The 18,533-nt window shown below is 55.9% G+C and overlaps 2 protein-coding genes across 5 annotated transcripts; one reads left to right on the top strand and one right to left on the bottom strand.

Moving 5' to 3' along the window:
• Positions 1–36: 36 nt before the first annotated feature.
• On the top strand, positions 37–11,191 carry TBXA2R (thromboxane A2 receptor). 3 transcript variants are annotated; one of them, XM_059919902.1, is made up of 3 exons: positions 37–514; positions 5,558–6,426; positions 10,444–11,191. In XM_059919902.1, the coding sequence occupies exons 2-3, from the start codon at positions 5,641–5,643 to the stop codon at positions 10,687–10,689; spliced, it is 1,032 nt and encodes a 343-aa protein (XP_059775885.1). In that variant the 5' UTR covers positions 37–514; positions 5,558–5,640; the 3' UTR covers positions 10,690–11,191. The 3 variants fall into 3 exon arrangements, with proteins under 3 accessions (XP_059775885.1, XP_059775886.1, XP_059775887.1); XM_059919903.1 differs by lacking the exon at positions 37–514 and adding an exon at positions 1,779–1,948; XM_059919904.1 differs by lacking the exon at positions 37–514 and adding an exon at positions 2,512–2,570.
• Positions 11,192–11,959: 768 nt separating this feature from the next.
• GIPC3 (GIPC PDZ domain containing family member 3) lies at positions 11,960–18,180 on the bottom strand. Of its 2 annotated transcripts, none has more exons than XM_059919899.1 (6): positions 17,938–18,180; positions 16,995–17,180; positions 16,700–16,880; positions 15,405–15,517; positions 15,030–15,124; positions 11,960–14,911 (listed from the first exon to the last, which is right to left on the bottom strand). In XM_059919899.1, exons 1-6 carry the CDS (start codon positions 18,178–18,180, stop codon positions 12,085–12,087), a joined length of 3,645 nt encoding a protein of 1,214 aa, XP_059775882.1. In that variant the 3' UTR covers positions 11,960–12,084. The 2 variants fall into 2 exon arrangements, with proteins under 2 accessions (XP_059775882.1, XP_059775883.1); XM_059919900.1 differs by having other exon boundaries at positions 14,675–14,911; positions 15,043–15,124.
• Positions 18,181–18,533: the final 353 nt, after the last annotated feature.

Raw genomic sequence — 18,533 nt, 5'->3', positions numbered from 1 at the left:
CGCCCCCTCCCCCAGGAGGCCTCGCGGTCTCCCCGCGGCGCTGGGGGGCGCCCACTGACCCTCATCAGCCAGGCCCGGGCGGGAGGGGCGTGGCCAGCGCCGGGCGGGAGGGGCTGATGGGAGACAGACCGAAAGACAGAGAGATTGAGCCAGACACTAGCAGAGACAGGCGCCGGCCGCAGAGCGGAGCCCCAGCCCCGGGCTATTTTTAGCCCCCGCCGAACCCCCTCCAGGCCGGGAGGGGACCTCGCCGCCCCTCCCGCGGCCCGGGACCCCGCGCCGCCCCACCCTCCATCTGTGTCCCGCCGCGACGTGGCAGTGCCGGGGTCCTCGGCGTGGTCCTCCCGCCGTGACTCAGTTTCCCCAGGGGCCCCGGAGGCAGGGCCACCCTGCTTCCGCTTCCGCACGCCCCCCTCCAGCCCGGCACCCGCAGGTCCGCCGGGACACGACTGTGCGGCTGGCTACTCCTGCACGCCCCATCGACCATCGCCTGCTGAGGACAATTGGCTATCAGGTTAGGGGCGGGGCATGAGAGTGGGCAGGTGTGGCTTGGGTGTATCCTGCAGTGAACCGCCCTGCTGTGGGTGTTTCACCGTGGGCGGTGACAGTTGCCAGGTGCTGGGTGTTCCGGGGCATTGGTGAGCTTGGGTCCCGTGCCTGGAGTGCTACCGGCCCTGGGCACCTGCGTGTGCCTCTGTGGCCAGTGTGGCGGAGGATGTGCTTTGTGTGTGGGTTTCGCTGGGTCTGTGCCCGGCCACTCCGTGTCCTGTGGTGCCACCACAGCCGGAGAGGGTGCCAGGGTGCTGGGTGTGGCTGTGAGTGTGAGCACACGTCTGGTTGGTTGTGTGTCTGTGTGCACACTCAGAGTTGTGCCCATCATTAACCACTGCCGCCTGGCCTGGGTCCTGTCCCTTCATCACCCATCCGTCCCCCGCCGGTGCTGGGTGACGCCCACTGGACAGATAAGGAAACTGAGGCTCAGAGGGAGGGACTGTGTGAGTCCGGGCCAAGGCTCAGCTCCAGCCCTGACAGGCTGACTGTGATGTCTCTGGGGTGGGGGCCTGGCTGCTGTCACCAACAGGAAAAGATCCCGGAAATTGAGTCTTGTGGTGGGGGAAGGCAGGGGCGGGCCTGGGGACTGACAGTGGCCCTGCATGTATGCGTTTGTGTCTGTGTGGGCATCTGTGGCTGCACAAGGGCGTGGAGGGGGTCCACGCCCTCAGGCGTGCAGGTCTGCATCGGGTAAGGGCAGGAAATGATGCAGAGATTGGCCTGGTCCCTGCACTTTCATGCCAGAGGACATCGTCGTTGGTCACCTGGGCAGCACTAAAGGACTTAGGAAATGTGGAAGTGAGCCAAGGTCACACAGAGCATCAGGGCTCCCACCTGGCTGCCCCATGCACGCAGCCAGGAGACGAGCTGTGAGCACAGCCAGGAAGCAGGAAGGGTGCACCAGGCGGGGTGGGGATGGGGGGGGCACAGCGGAGGCAAAGTCTCGGTGGCAGGAGCAGGTCAGGCCTGGGAAGACCAGCCAGAATGCCAGCAGGCGAGTCGGTGTCCTTGTTATCCCCATTTCACAGAGGGGGAAACTGAGACTCAGCAAGGTCGAGCCCCCAGCTGGGCAGTGGCAGATTGCGGGCTCCAGTCCGAGTTTGTCTGAGGTCACCGTCACCCCTGGGGGAGGCTGGGTGGGTCCATGGCGTGAGGACAGGCAGGCGGGGCAGGCCAGGTGGTGGCGTGTCAAGAGGAAGAGGGACTTGTTGAAAGACGGATGGATCACAGGAGCAGGAGGAGAAGAATGGGGCAGGTGATGACGGACCATCAGGCAGAGGAGGGGCCTGGCCCTTGGGAACCAAAGGCCACATTCCATCGGGGCCACCATAGTGGGCGGAGGGAGGACCAGCCTGGTGCCCGAGCCCAACCCAGTGCACAGGCCTCTGGGACAGCGGTGAGTAGATCCCTCCCAGCCTCACCGAGGGAGGCTGAGGGAGCAGTGAAAGTCCATCCTCCAGAGAGGAGCCAGGACCCGAGAGAGAGATTTCTGGAACCCAGGACCCAACCAAATTCCCATCAAAGTTCTGGAACGTCAGCCCCTTGAAATTCTAGATTCTTGGGGCCTTCAGCTTCCAGAACTGGGAACTCATTAGAATTCCAGAACCCTGGACCTTCAAAGTCCAAACCTCCCCACTCTCGGGCCATGGAATCCTGGGTTTGTCCAGCAAATCTGGGGTGCATGTTTCTCTTGAGGCACAGAGAAGGAGAGCACTTTCCCCAAGGGCCACACAGTGGTGCTTATGGACCTCGGGCTGGGAAGAGCACGGTCCCCTGCAGGGTGGGGGCCCTGCCAGCCCTCCTGGCCAATGTGGGAGGGGAAGGGAGGCCTCACCAGGTGCCCCTCTGGCCCGCTTGCCTGGGGAACTTGAGCTGGCCGCTCTCACCTGAACCCCTCGGGGGGACTGGAAACCGCCGGCTGGGGCCAGAGGGAGTGGTGCCAGTTTCCAGCCTCCCCCAGGCCAAAGGCCCTGGGCCACAGGTTTGTTCCCAGACATGGGAGACGAGGCAGACACGAGGTGTGTGTCCCCGGGTGCATAAGCTCCCACGCAAGGTGGGGAACCAGGGGACCATGAGACCCGGGAGGAGCTGGCGGTCACTCAGGGCTGAGGCAGGGGCAGTGACCGCAGGCACAGCCCGAGTCCCCAGGAATGTTTAGAAACAGCGCATACCAGCTCTCAAGGGAGGGAGGGAGCAAGCGCCCCGCCCCAGGGGGAATCCGAGTGCAGGCCAAATCTGAGATGGCAAACAGCACACCCCTGCCCGGGAGTGGACGGCTCAGATGGCCGAGCACCGTGGAACGCCCCCACCCCTCTGGGGTTCTGGTTTCCCTCTCCAGGCCCCGCCCCCATCGAAGTGGCAGTGGCCTTGGCTCTCAGCCTGGGAGGGAAGCTCTGTGGAGCTGGCCATCGGGAGCTGGATAATTTATGAGGCTCGATAAGGAGCTGCTGAGCTGAATTAATGAGATGGGGAGTGAGGGGGTAGCTGAGCACGCTCACTGCTGAGGCCAGGTCACAGGCACGGGCCCAGGGCCAGCACGAATGCAGCGCCTACATGGGCTTAGCCCTGGGCACAGACGAAATCGTTCTCATCATCCGCCCCATTTTATAGGAAGGGAGACTGAGACTCAGAGCGGGGCAAAGAGGGTTCGTGGATTCGAATCCAGTCTGACCAACTTTTTAGAAAAATTCTATCCCTTTTTGTTGTTTGGTTGGTTGGTTGGTGTGTTTTTTGTTTGTCTTGTTTGGTTGAGCTGCACAGCTTGCAGGATCTTAGTTCCCTGACCAGGGACCGAACCCATGCCCTCTGCAGTGAAAGCTCGGAGTCTTAACCACTGGGCCGCCAGGGAATTCCCTAGAAAAATTCTATCTGTTTTTCATCAAGGAAAATTCCAATGATGGTGACGCTCCACACCCACCTCCCACCAGCCTCCACCTGACTGGCAGGGCTTTGACTCAATTACACACATTTGTATGTAACGAGGCCCAAGTTTAAATCTCAGATCCACCCCGGCTAGGCTGTGTGACTTTGGATTAGTTATTTAACCTCTCTGTGCCTCAGGTTCCCTGCCTTTGCAAAATGGGGATCATAAGAGGACCTTTCTGATCTTTAACTGCCTGGGCCATCTGTGCCTCCTATGGTCCTGCCTCCCCACCTTTGCCCACTCTGATCCTGCCGCCCAGTGCCCCCTCCCTGCCAGCACAAGGATGGCTCGTGCTGTGCACCCAGGGTGGGGTGCCGGCCCCCTGGGTGACTTTATGCCCTCCCTGCTGTGTCCTTTTGGGGAATAGTTGCGGCATGCGGACTTCTTAGTTGCAGCATGCAGACTTCTTAGTTGTGGCATGTGGACTCTTAGTTGTGGCATGTAACCCTTTAGTTGCGGCATGCATATGGGATCTAGTTCCCCGACCAGGGACTGAACCCAGGCCCCCTGCATTGGGAGCGCGGAGTCTTACCCACTGGGCTACCAGGGAAGCCCCTGGAAGTTGGCTTATTGAATGGTCTCATTTTATTTCTACTCAGCGTCCCCATATCTGGCTGATTCGTCCACACCCGAGGCAGTCAGACCTACATGTCTCTCCAGTTTTCTCCCCCAGCCCCACACAGGGTAGTTTATAGCCCATTACCCTCCTCCTATTGTTTATAGCCTGTCCCTGGGGATCCTGTTGCTCCAAATGACCTGAGTTTTGCTCCCAGATGGAACTGGATTTCTGGGTTTATTTCTTTTTTTAATTTTTATTTATTTTTATTTTATTTTATTTTATTTTTATTTATGGCTGTGTTGGGTCTTCGTTTCTGTGCGAGGGCTTTCTCTAGCTGCGGCAAGCGGGGGCCACTCCTCATCGCGGTGCATGGGCCTCTCACCGTCGCGGCCTCTCGTTGCGGAGCACAGGCTCCGGACGCGCAGGCTCAGCAATTGTGGCACACGGGCCTAGGTGCTCCGCGGCATGTGGGATCTTCCCAGATCAGGGCTCGAACCCGTGTCCCCTGCACTGGCAGGCAGACTCCCAACCACTGCGCCACCAGGGAAGCCCAATTTTTATTTATTTTTATTTTATTTTATTTTATTTTTATTTATGGCTGTGTTGGGTCTTCGTTTCTGTGCGAGGGCTTTCTCTAGCTGCGGCAAGCGGGGGCCACTCTTCATCGCGGTGCGCGGGCCTCTCACTATCGCAGCCTCTCTTGTTGCGGAGCACAGGCTCCAGACACACAGGCTTGGTAATTGTGGCTCACGGGCCCAGCTGCTCCGCGGCATGTGGGATCTTCCCAGACCAGGGCTTGAACCCGTGTCCCCTGCATTGGCAGGCAGATTCTCAACCACTGCGCCACCAGGGAAGCCCCGGTTTATTTCTTATTAAATGAAAATGGGGGGAAAAAAAGAATCTACATGATTCCAACATGTGAGGAAGGCTCTCCCTAAAACACCAATGGGGCCGGGCCTCCCCCACAATTTCATGAGAAATTGTGACCCACAAGGCTGACCTTGGAGCCCGCTCGAGAACCAGCGACCTCTGGCCACCAGCCAGCCGCCCTCCCCACACTGGTTGTGTCCTGTTTTACAATAGCTGAAATCTGTTCTGGATTCTGCAGTCCACCAAGGGCTCAGATGGATGACCAGCAGGGAAATGGAAGTTTAGAGAGAAGAAATCATTTGCCTGGGGTCACACAGTGGGTACCAGGGCTGGAGTTCAAACTGGGGCTTCTCAGCCCTTCTCTGAGACCTGGCAAATACTAACTGGTGTCTTATCAGGGTTCCCAGAGGAGATAGAACTGATCCTCACCCTTGAGGGTCACTGACCCTGGGCAGGACAGGGCTGGAGCTAGTCATAGTAGTAATAGTAATACTTACTGAGTGGGGAGTGAGATAGGTCAGGAAAGGCTTCCTATAGGAGGGGATATTTGAGCTGGGGCATTGAAGGTTGTGTAGGAGTTCACCAGGGCTGCTCAGACTAAAATGCAGAATGAATCACCAGCAAATCTTCTCTTCCGCCACCCCCCTCCCCAGGTGTGCCTGAGCCAGTGCCAGTCCGCCCCACCTGCAGCCTTGGCCTGATGGGGTGGTGACCCTCCCCACTCCGCTCTGGCGCCATGTGGCCCAATGGCAGTTCTCTGGGGCCCTGTTTGCGGCCAACAAACATCACGCTGGAGGAACGGCGCCTGATCGCCTCCCCCTGGTTCGCGGCCTCCTTCTGCCTGGTGGGCCTGGCCTCCAACCTGCTGGCGTTGAGCGTGCTGGTGAGTGCGCGGCAGGGCAGCTCCCATGCGCGATCCTCCTTCCTGACCTTCCTCTGCGGCCTGGTCATCACCGACTTCATGGGGCTGCTGGTCACTGGCACCATCGTGGTGTCCCAGCACGCCGCCCTCTTGGACTGGCAGTCCGTGGACCCAGGTTGCAACCTCTGCCGCTTCATGGGAGTCATCATGGTCTTTTTTGGCCTGTGCCCGCTGCTGCTGGGGGCCGCCATGGCCTCGGAGCGTTACCTGGGCATCACCCGGCCCTTCTCACGGCCCGCAGCCGCCTCGCAGCGCCGGGCCTGGACCACGGTGGGGCTGGTGTGGGCTGCCGCGCTGGCGCTGGGCCTGCTGCCCCTGCTGGGCGTGGGTCGCTACACCGTGCAGTACCCGGGCTCCTGGTGCTTCCTCACGCTCGGTGCCGAGCCGGGGGACGTGGCCTTCGGTTTGCTCTTCACCCTCCTCGGCAGCCTCTCGGTGGGGCTGTCCTTCCTGCTCAACACGATCAGCGTGGCCACCCTGTGCCACGTCTACCACGGGCAGGAGGCCGCCCAGCAGCGCCCACGGGACTGCGAGGTCGAGATGATGGCTCAGCTCACGGGCATCATGGTGGTGGCCAGCATCTGCTGGATGCCGCTGCTGGTGAGTGGCGGGGGCAGGGGCTGCCGGGGTCTCCCGCCCACCCTTGGTGACAGGGCCTCGGTTCCTCCCGAATGAATTCATAACCCTCAGGTTCTCGTCCGCCCAAGAAAATGTGGGCGTGACCCCAGTGTTCAAGGGTCCTTCCTTGAGGAACCCATGAGCAAGACACAGATAATCCCAAACTGGGGGCTGGGGCAGAGGCAGTGTCCTGGGACTGAGATGCCCAGGGAAGGGCTCCCAGGCTCTCCCTGGGATATCAGGGAAGGCTTTCTGGAAGAGGGGCATTGGAGCTGGGGTTTTGAAGGATGAAGAGGAGTTTACCTGCCAGAGAAAAGCAGGGAGGACATTCCAGGTACAATTACTGAATCATTTCTACTTTGTGCCTAGTTCTGGGCTGGACCCTAGCCTTGCACAGATCTTCCCTGAGTCAGGGGAGCTTGCTGAAGTCCTTCCACTGATTGATGTAATTGGCCGCTTGGAGTGGTTATTTTTCCATTTCTGACTGGATGGGGACAAGTCTGGAGACTGGAATCAGATACTTGGTTTCCAGCCCACATCCAACAAGGACTTATCATGTGACTCTGACTACGGGTTTCCCTCCTCCAGGCTCAATCTCCTCTTATTATGGGGATGACTAAAAAGGTGCCAGCCTCTCAGAGTGACTGTCAGGATGATGACATGAACTCATTTATTCATTTGTTCCTTCAACAAACATTTATTGAGCAATGAGTGTGTTGCTGGCTCTGGTCTAGGCACTGCACAGGGAACAAAACTGACAAAACTGAGTGACTTCCTGGAACTCTTAGGTCATGAGGAAGACAGAAAATAAACATAGTATATAAATAAGTGAAATGGTAGATATTAGGAAGTGATAAAGGCTAAAACAAAAACTAAACCTGTGGGATAGGAAGATTGCAAATTTGGTTTGCTTTGTTTTGCTAAGAATGTTTTTACGTGTGTCAATGGTGGGAGAAAAAAAAGAAAGGAACATAAATTTTTTTGTGATACGTGAAGCTGCAGGCGCTGATGGGTCCCAGGGGAGTGGCAGTTACCAGATGATGCTTCTGGCTGAGAAATGTGCTTCTGTTCTGTACCTGGGGTGTCCCTCCCAGGCCTGGTCTCATAGAGCTGAGGCCATTTCTTTTTTTTTTTTTTGAATTTTTGAATTTTATTTTATTTATTTTATACAGGAGGTTCTTATTAGTTATCTATTTTATACATATTAGTGTATATATGTCAATCCCAATCTCCCAATTCATCCCACCACCACCGCCCCACCCCGCCACTTTCCCCCCTTGGTGTCCATACGTTTATTCTCTACATCTGTGTCGAGCTGAGCCCATTTCTATATTCACTTATAATTATTATCATTATTATTTATCGGGCAGCATCTAGAGGGTGCCTGTGAACACCTGAGTCAGGTCCCCCCCTCTGCCCACAGCCCTCCAGGGCTCCCACCTCCCTCAGGGTAAAAATCCAAGTCCTCCCTGCCACCCACAAGGCCCTGCACTACCTGCCCTGTCCCCTCCCTGCCCCCCCACCTCCCTCTCTCCGCCTCGCTCACTCTGCTCCAGACACATGGGCCTCCTGGCTGTTCCTCCAACATGCCAGGCCCGGTCCTGCCCCAGGACCTTTGCACTGGGCTGTACCCTCTGCCTGGAATGCTTCCCCCTACCCCAGATCTCCACATGGATCACTCCCTCACTCCTCCATGGCTTTCCTCAAATGTCACCTTCACCAAAAAGTCCCTGAGAAGGATCTGCCTCAGCCTCTTCTGTCTCCCTGCCCTCCAGCCTTGACTCTCTTGAAATACCCAGGATGAGCCCTGCCCTGCTCTAAATAGGGGTTGAACTGTTAGGTAAAAACCAAGAAGGCATCCTAGGTAGAATCATTGAATCATTAAACGATTCCTGGTCCCCTTTGGCAGCAAAATTTTTCCTAAAAGGCCGTATAGTAAACCCTTTAAACACAGTCTCTGTGACAACAACGCAGCTCTGCTGCTGTGGCATGAAAGCTACATGGAAACAAACGGGCACGGCTGTGCACCAGTAGGACTTCATTTACGGACTCTGAAATTTGAATTTCATGTCATTGTCACGTCACAAAATATGCTTTCTAGGCCACTACCCTGGTGGCCCAGTGGTTAAGACTCTGTACTTCCACTGCAGGGGTTGCGGGTTCGATCCCTAGTCGAGCATGCTGTGTGGCACGGCCAAAAAATAAAAAATAAAAATAAAAATTTTTTTAAATTAAAAAACCCCCAAAATATACTTTCTATTTTTTTTCTCTCACCATTGACACATGTAAAAACATTCTTAGCAAAACAACAAAACAAACCAAAAAGGCAAAAATAAAGCAAACAAAGCAAAACAAAAACAGGTGGCAGGCCAGATTTGGCCCACGAGCCAACTCCTGCTCTAAAACCTCCCATAGCTCCCTATTGTCCCAGAAGAAAGGCCCACAGACACTTCCTTCAAACTCATCTGGGAAACTCCTATTCGCCATCTGGTTACCTCTCCCAAGCCCGGTCAGGCTCCTACTCTGGGCTCCAACAGTGCCTCCATCACTGCTAGGTCACCCCCACTCCCACCGCCAAGCTGCAACAACTTGGTCACATGTCCTAATGGGGCTGTGAGCCTGTGAGCCTGTGCAAGTGGGACCTGGGTCTGTCTTGGCCACTGCAGTGTCCCCAGAATTGCCCAGCACACTGTAGGTGCTCAGGAAACAATTTTAAAATAATAATTTATGGGGAATTTCCTAGCGGTCCAGTGGTTAGGACTCTGCACTTTCACTGCTGAGGGCACAGGTTCAATCCCTGGTCAGGGAACTAAGATCCCACAAGCTGTACGGCGCAGCCAAAAAAAAAGAAAAAAATTTATTTTAATATAATACATGCAATACAATATGAATATAATTATATTAAATATAGTATAAATTTGATTATAATTATGAAATATAATAATTACAATTAATTATATTATATTAGAATTAATACTTAATAATTATATCAATCATATAATTGTTAAATACTGTATAACATATAACTGTAATTACATATTATTACTTAATATTTAACAATTATATCAATCATTATATAATATATAGTTATATATTATATAATTGTTAAATACTATATAACATATAACTATAGTTATATATTATTCATTCATACTTAATAATATATCAATCATATAATATATATTATATAATTGTTAAATACTATATAACATATAGCTATAATTACATATTATTAATTAATACTTAATAATTATATCAATCATGTAATTTATAGTCACATCCTTATAATTATGTTATATATTATATAATTACATATATAATTTTAAATACTATATAATATATATAACATAACTTATATAATAGTTATAATTAACAATATATTAATTATTAGGTAACTAATTATATTCTATGATAATCTGTAAATACCTTATTACATTACATATTGTATAATATTAAATATAAAATCCAATATTTAATAAAATATATTAAAGTGATTTAATATAAGAATTTAACATAAAATTATTTGTCATAAAATTTTATAAACTATAAATTTTAATATAATATAAACTGACTTAAAATAAAATAAATGACATAAAATTTAATTATTTAATATACAATTTTATACCATAATTTGATATTATATTATAAAATTTGTGTACAATATAGATGTTTGATAGAATAAGGAAACTGGCAGTCACAGTGATTCCACCTGCTCACGTGTGCAAGTCCTCTTGTCCACCACGTTTAATTGTGCCCAGGAGAGGAGCAGGAAAAGTGTGCTATTTTTCGGCCACATCAGCTGAAGCTCAGAGAGGTCAGGCAGCTCTCCCGAGGTCACACAGCACCTCGGGGACAGAATTGGCACAGGATCTCGGCGGATGGCAGGTGGCCCGGGCAGGTGCTGGTGGAGGGCAGGGCTGGTGGCCGGCCTGGCCCCCGGCTGACCGCTCTGGCCACACACACACACACACACACACACACACACCCCTCCCCCCACAGGTCTTTATCGCCCAGACGGTGCTGCGGAGCCCACCTGCCATGAGCCCGACCGGGCAGCTGTCCCGAGCCACCGAGCAGCAGCTGCTTATCTACCTGCGCGTGGCCACCTGGAACCAGATCCTCGACCCCTGGGTGTACATCCTGTTTCGCCGGGCGGTGATCCGGCGCCTCCACCCTCGCCTCAGTACCGGGTCCAGGTCGCTCTCCCTGCAACCCCAGCTCACCCGCAGGTCCACGATGCAGTAGGGCCAGGGCTGGACGTCGGGGGCAGCTCTGGAAGGACAGAGCACCCTGCCAGCATGTCCCCCATCAAACCTTCATCCTCCCTGTCAGTCGCATCTGCCTGTTCGGAAGTCCAGGAGCCAGGAGTGCAGGATGGACAGTTTGAGCGGCAGGATTGTGTGCTGTCTTCCATCATCCCTGGGGACCCTCGAACTCTTCCCTGACTCCCCTTTCCAAAGCTCCTCCCCTCTCTCAGCCCCCTCCCCACTCAGAGGCCCCTCCGAATCCCAGGAAGGGTGTGGGCGATGCTGGTATGGTGTCTGGAGGAAAGCAGACTTGTAAGCCTCCCCTTGCAGAAATCCTCCAGAAATGGGGGACTCTGACCCCTGAATATGACCTACTTACTGGGGTACAGTTGATTCCCTTCGACAACCCAATTTGAGAAGGCTCTGTCTAGAAAAGGTTGAATGAGAACGGGCAAGAGACTCCCTCTCTTGCCAAAATATAATCTCTTTTGGCTCTGAAATTGTCAATTATTGAAGTTTCTTGTATCAATATTCCTATCCAACCGTGTGGCAGCCTAGCAGGACTGGGGGACTGCGGAAGCCCCAAGAGGTTGGGCTGGCTTCCAGCTCCTCTCCCCACTTCCTTTATTGAGTCTTCCCTAAGCACATTACAGCTTGGATCTCCTGGAAGCCTCCCTACAGCCCCTAGGAGAGGGTTCTGGGATTAAACCCATTTTGCAGGTGAGGAAAAGAGAGGGCAAGACACACGGAGACCATGGGGTACACGCCTGCTTCCTCCACGAAAGATGGGGCGCACTCCCTCATAAGCTTGTGGTTTAGCCATCTATTCGCTCAGCCCTTCAGACTCCCCATGCCTTGAACAAGCAGCTCCTGGCCCATAGTAGGTGCTCAATAAAGGCAGACGGAATGGCCGAACGACTGAGCTTGTATAGAGCACCGTGTGTCTGCAGGTCCATGAGCACCTGCACACTTAGCACTTAACAACGTGCCTGGCACATCATAGCCACGTAAGAAGCATCCAGTGTTGTCATGTCAGCCCCCCAGACCCTCACGCCTGCCCCTTCCTCTGCTCTCCCCCAAACATCCCCCAAAAACGACACACCAGGCTGCAGGGGTGGGAGGTGCCTTTATTCCCCATGAGCCCTCAAGGTACATGAGGAGGAAACCGCCTCCTGCCCCCACTTCCTCCCCCCACCCCGCCTCCCCTCCACAGACCTGGGATCTGCTTACAGCTCCCAGAGCCAGGCCCAGGTGAAACCGAAGCCCCTGTGTCCACCCTCCCTCACCCCCCCCACCCCGCCTGTGGGGGAATGAGGTCACCTGCTGCTTCTGGGGGACCCAGGCTGGGAGGGGCAGGAGAGGGCATGGGGGCCACAAGTATGTCACCCCCAAGCTATAGCCCCCCATGGTAGGGGAAGGGCTCTGACGCCTGCGGAGCCGGTCCTGGCTCCCTGAGCATGGCGGAGGGGGCAGGCCCCCGAGCTGAGGGTTCAGGGGGCTGGGAATGCAGGAGGGCCGCCCTGGTGGCAGAACTAGGGATGACAGATTTGGTGGGCAGGGTGGACTTCTGGGGTCCCAGCTGGGGCTTGGGGGGAAGGGCTGGTTTCTGCGGGGCGGAGGGGGACCACGGCTGTGGCACCAGGGCAGAAGTGGATGGGCTTCGGCCTGGGCCAGTATCGGCCTGGGCTCCTTGAACCAGATCATGGGGCTGAGGGTGAGAGACCCTCCTAGGACCTGGAGGTGGGGCTCTGGGTGGTGGGCCTGGGTGTTGAGGTCGGGCTGGGGGAGTGGGATCAGGCTGGGTTCTGGGGTCAAGGCCAGGGGTCTGTGGGCGGAGCCCATTTCTAGAGCTGAGCTGGATTCTTGAGCTGGTCTGGCTTCTGGAGCTGGATTGGGTTTCAGAAACAGATTCGGTTCTGGAACTGAGGTGGATTCCAGAGCTGGGCTGGGTTCTTGAACTGGTCTGGGTTTCAGAGCTGTGGTGAGTCTCAGATATGAACTGAATTCTAGAGCTGAACTGGGTTCTGGAGCAGAGCTGGGCTCCAGAGCTGGGCTGAATTCTTGCACTGGTCTGGGTCCCAGAGCTGGGCTGGGTCTCAGAGTTGAGCTGGGTTCCAGAACTGGTATGGGTTCTGGAGCTGGTTTGGGTTCCAGAAATGAGGTGGACTCCAGCGAGGGGCTGCATTGTCGCACTGGGCTGGGTCTCAGAGATGAGCTGGGTTCCAGAACTGGTCTGCGTTCTGGAGCTGGGTTGGGTTCCAGAGCTGGGCTGTATTCTTGAACTGGTCTGGGTTTCAGAGCTGGGTGTTATCTCCGAGCTGAACTGAATTGTGGAGCTGGGCTGTGTTCTGGAGCTGAACTGGGCTCCAGAGCTGGGCTGAATTATTGAACTTGTCTGGGTCCCAGAGCTGGGCTGGGCTCTAGAGATGAGCTGAGTTCCAGAGCTGGTCTGTCTCCCAAAGTCCGGCTCAATACCAGAGCTGCCTGGGGGCGTGGTCTGGAGTTGCTTTCTAGAGCTTGGCAGGGTTTCTGAGATGAGCTGGGTCCCAGAGGTTTTTTGAGCTCCCAGGCAGGGCTGGGTCCTGGAGCTGGGCCTGCTCTCAGAGCTCGACAGAGCTGTGGAGCTTAAGTCTATTGCTGCATTGGTCTGGGTCCCAGGACCAGACTCTAGTTGGATTCTGGAACTCAAGTGGGTCTCAGCAGTTGACTGTGTTTTAGAGCTGGATGGGATTTCAGAGCCAGCCTGTTCTCTAGAACTGAGCTGAGTTCTGGAGCTGGGTGGGGTGCCTGAGCTAGACTGAACTCTGGAAATCGGCCAAGCCTTGAAGTCTGTCTGGGTCCCAGAGCTGGATGACGTTCTAGAGCTGCTCTGTGTTCTGCAGTGAGGGCGGGGCTTGGCATCAAGTGGCGCTCTGGAGGCGGGCCTTGCCCCAGGGATGGATGGGGGTCCAGAGCTTGTCTGAATTCTGGAGACAGGCCTGCTTGTTGCACTAGTCTGGGGTCTAGAGCTGGGCTCAGTCTCTGAGCTGGACTCATCACTGGAGCTGGACTGGGCCCTAGTATGGGGGTGGGGTCTGGACCTGGGCTGCTCTGCAGCATGCATCTGGGTTCCTGAGCTGGTCTGGGCATGACAATAGGGTTGGGTTTGGGAACTGTCTTTGAATCCTGAGCTGATGTGGCTTCTGGAACTGGGCTGCTTCTTGAGTCTCACCTGGGTTCCAGAACTAACTGGCGTTTCTGAGCTAGACCAGGTGTCCAGGTACAGCTGGGTCATGGAGCTGTCTTGCGTTCCAGAGTTGGGTCGAGTTTTAAGGCAGGGCTGGGTCATAAAGCTGGCCTGGCTTTCAGAACTAGGTTTGATTTCAGAGCTGGGGTGGCTCTTAAAACTTGTCTGGGTTCCCAAACTTGACTTTATATCAGAGCTCAGCTTAGCCTCAGAGCTGTCCTGGGTTCTAGAGGAGAGCTGGGTTCTGGATCTGGGTTTCATCTCAGAACTGGATTGGGTTCTAGTGATGAACTGGACCTCAGAGCTGGCCTGGGTTCCAGAGGAGGGCTTGGTCTCAGAGCTGGGCTTGGTCTCAAAACTGGTATGGGTTCTAGAGGTGAACTTGGTCTCAGAGCTGGCCTTGGCTCTAGAGGGGAGCTTGGTCTCCGAGCTGAGCTGGGTTCTAGGGCAGGGCTGGGTCTCAGATCTGGGCTTGGTCTCTGAGCTGGGCTGGGTTCTAGAGCATGGCCGAGTCTCAGGGCTGGGCTTGGTCTCAAAACTGGCATGGGTTCTAGAGGTGATACCAGTCTCAGATCTGGGCTTGGTCTCCAAGCTGAGCTGGGTTCTAGAGCATGGCCGAGTCTCAGGGCTGGACTCTCTCTCAAAACTGGTGTGGGTTCTAGAGGTGATGCCAGTCTCAGATCTGGGCTTGGTCTCTGAGCTGAGCTGGGTTCTAGAGCAGGGCTGGGTCTCAGATCTGGGCTTCTGGACTCCAGAGCAGGGCTGGGCTTGGGGAACTGGCCGGGAGGGCTGGGGCAGGGGGCTGGGCTCCGGGCTGGGGCTGCGCTCGGCCCCGGGGCAGACTAGCCACAGGCCTCCCTGGCCTCGCCGATGGCGGCCCACACCTCCACCACAAACTCGTCCGGGAAGGCGAACTCGCCCAAGACGGAGTCTAAATGGCGTGCAAACTCCTGGACACTCACTGTCTTCTTGGATGTCTCCACCATGGTGGACGCTGCAGGCCGAGCCGAGGGGAAGTGGGTGAGGGCGCTCCCTGGGGGGACGCCAGCTTCCCCTGGGACCCTTGCCTCCTCCCCGTGGGCTGTCCTCCCCCCAGGGTCCACCCGGCTTACCCTGGCCCCTTACCCAGCTCTGGGTCCCGAATGCCCATGTAGCTCTCCAGCAGGTCATCTACCCTCCGAGATGCCTCTTCCTCAAATTCACTAGGCTGGGGGTGTAGGGAGCAAAGCAGAGGGTCAGAAGCCTGGGATCCCTCCGGCCCAGCCCCCTCCCCAGTCCCCCACCCCTTAGGTGACAGCAGACTGGGACCACCCATTAGTCAATGCTTCTGGTCCCACCATTACTGCCCTGACTGACAAGGGCCCACTTTGCACGTAGGGAAACTGAGGCTGGGCAAAGGAGAGGGTCTTACCCAAGGTCATGCTGAGTCAGTGATAGAACTCTAGGTGCAAGAGACCCTGAAGTCCACCCTTCTCCCCTCCACTCACCACTTCCTCCACGGTGGCGGCCCCCCCAGACCGAAGCCGCAGGGTCTCCCTCCCGCTGCTGACTTTTGCCTCCATGGGGCATTTGCTGCTCCGGCTCCTCTGGCCGATCATATCTGGAGGGGACAGAGTGGGGGAGGTGCATGTGTTCTGGGCAGATCCATATCTTCCTAAACACTCAGAAGCCACCAGCTGAGCCTTTCTAGAACCTTCCTACCCTTCAAAGTCCTCCTTATGTCCATGGGTGAATCCTCAGGGACCATGCTTGAGAATCCATTCTTCCCTCAAATTTCCCTCCTCCTCTCAAAATGACTTTCTCTAGAAGAGACTGGTTAAGATTCTCCTTGTGCCCAGAGGGTCAATCTAGAAAGCTCCTTGCTCTAGAATTGGCTCTTTCTAACCTGCTCATGGCTCTCAGAGTTCACTGTCCTGCTCCAGGGCAGATCTAGGACCCCATCCTGTCACACTCTCCTGGGACCTCCCTCCAGATGGGCCAGGGCAACTTTAGAGCCTCTTGTTCTGGGACAGGGCGACTCAAAGGGCCAGTCCATGATGAGATAAGAAGGCTGTGCCAGAATGGAAATAAGCCTCCTGCTTCCTTCCTTGAGAAAGTCTACCTATGGAAAAAAATTGTCTGCTGAACTAAACAAGGTGATCTACATTCTAGATCAAGGTTCTCAACCCAGTTGGCACGGGGTGGGAAGTGTGATTTTGCCCCCACCCCTGGTGACATTGACAATACCTAGAGACACTTTTGATTGTTACAACTCGGGGGAGACACTGGCACCTGTTAGGTCGAACCTGACAGTGCCCAGGACCACCCCACAACAATCATCCAGCCCCAAATGTCAATAGTGCTGAGGTTAAGAATCCTTCTTCGACGGGGACCTCCTTATCTCATCCATGGACCAGTCACAGACTTCTCTTTGAAAACCTCCATTCTAGAGCTCCCTTTGAGAGCCACTCTCAAGAACTCACCAGAGTCTCATAGCAGTACTTTAAAAGCTCCCAGACCAGCTACAAAATAGATCCAGATACCTCCTCATCCTTTCCCAATCTTCCCAAGCCTCCCCCGACCCCCATGCCCAGACCCACTCTATAACAATCTAGAAATGACCCTCCTGTTCCTCATACAGTGCCAGAAGCTCCCTGTCCTGTCACCAGAGGCATCTAGAACCTTCCATCCTGTCCCATCCCCCCCACCCTTTGCCACCCCGTGCATCCAGAGGACCAATTTCTGGAAGAGCTTCCCCGCCCCCCCCCACCAGCCTGCCCCCTGGGCCCCAGGTGGCCCTCACCAAAGGCTCTCTTGGGCTGAACCAGGCGCAGGGTGAAAGGCTGCAACTTGGGCAGCTCCCGGAGCATCTTGGCCACCTCGTAGTGGCGGCAGCCAACGATTGAGTGGTCGTTGATGGCCTCAATGCTGTCGCCCACGCACACTGCCTCGATTCGGTTGATGATGCTGCCTTCCTTGATCCTCTGCAGGGACCCAGAGTCACTCACAGGGCCACCCCAGCGACCCCTCTCAGGTCCTGCTCACACCAGAGAGGGGCAGAGAGGGGCACCCGGGAAGCCACCCGCCCCCACGGGCACCTTGATGAAGGCATAGCCAGCCCCGTTGTCAGTGATGGTCAGTCCCAGGGCGTCCTCGGTCTTAGTGACCTCCACCTCTTTGGTCTCGCCGCGCACGTGGGCAAAGATAAAGTCCTCCAACCCTATCTGGCCGCCCAGGAGTTTCTGCATGTCCACTTTGTGGCTGTTTAGGGTGCAGAATAAGATCTGTCCCGAGGGGAGGGGGAGCCCAAAATTAACGACAGACCTCATCCCCCACCGTCTGCGCAGAACAACCGGGGGTTGGGCTCAGGGGCCTGATAGGGAAACCAAGGCGCACAGAGGCACGAAACTGACTCCAATCATCCCCTACCAGGATCGCAGTCACGTGTAATGGCAGAGTATGGGATCCTCTCAGAATGGGGTGGGAGGCGAGGAGATTGGGACCCCCAGAATGGGGAGCAGGGTGAGAAGGAGACTTCGGGCAGGAGGTCGCCCCCTCTCCCACCCCCCAGACTTCCCCTTTTAACCCTTCGGTGCCCTGTCACCCCCAATCTTTTAAGACTGTTCTAAATCTGCTGGCGCCCCCTCGGGGCTGCGAGGCGCTCCTACAACCCAGCCCCTGACCCCCCGCGGCCTCTGACTTCTCACCTGAAAGGGGGCTGCCTGGAAACACAGCCCCGCAGCCGCGCCCAGGAAACATAGGCGCTTCCCTGAGAGCTGGGGTCCACTCCTAGCTGGGTCAGCCCAGTGTTTTCCTGGACGAACTAGGCATCCATTAACCCTAAGACGTGCTCATGTTTTGCGCAGGGGGTCCACCGGGTATGGGCACCCCAGGATCTGAGAGGTGCGTCTCTGAGATCCGGAGATGGGATCCCCTCCATCCGAAGATGGGCGTTCTGGGGCCCCAGTCCCGGCGTCCAGGGTCCACCCATACCCCCGGTCAGCCGGTGGGCCTCGGGTGCTGGGGGTCCGGGGGCCTCACCTCGGTGGGCGCGATCCCGAAGGCCTCGGCGATCTTGGCGTAAAGCTCGCGGACGTTGGTGAAGCCCTCGATCTTGCCCGTGGGGCTGCCGTGAGCCAGCTGCGTGCGGAAGACGAGGCGCGGGCGGGCTCGGGGCGCGGCCGGGGTGGGGGACGCAGCCGGGGGCTCGGCGGGCGAGGGCGGGGGCGCGGGCAGGCGTGGGGCCTCGGCCCCCCGGGCCTCGCGGGCCGCTGTGGTCTCCATGGCAGGAGGAGCTCGGCCACCGGGGCCACGGCCACAGCCGCCGGATCCGCCGCTTCCTGCAGCCTCCCCTCCCCCGGCCCAAGGAGCGACAGCCGAGCCGCCTGGGTAAGGGGATCCGGGAACCCGAGCCTCCCGGGAAGGCGACACCGCGGAGTGAGGGGCCGGGGTGGGGCAGGGGGGCGGGGGGGGGGGCGGGCCCCAGGTGTGCCGGCCTTGCCAGGGCCAGCTGTGAGCTCTCCGGGGAGCGGGAAAAATAAGGATCACAAATAAGGATGGGGCAGCCGCGGGTGCCCGGGCGCTTGCTCTCTGCTGGGCGCACTCATTTAATCCTTGAGACAACCATAGGAGGTGGG

The sequence above is a fragment of the Balaenoptera ricei genome, chromosome 3 (genome assembly GCF_028023285.1).
Source record: "Balaenoptera ricei isolate mBalRic1 chromosome 3, mBalRic1.hap2, whole genome shotgun sequence".
In the NCBI taxonomy this organism is placed as follows: domain Eukaryota; kingdom Metazoa; phylum Chordata; class Mammalia; order Artiodactyla; family Balaenopteridae; genus Balaenoptera; species Balaenoptera ricei.
The sequence above is the reverse complement of the archived record's forward strand: the minus strand, read 5'-3'. Positions and strand labels throughout refer to the sequence as shown.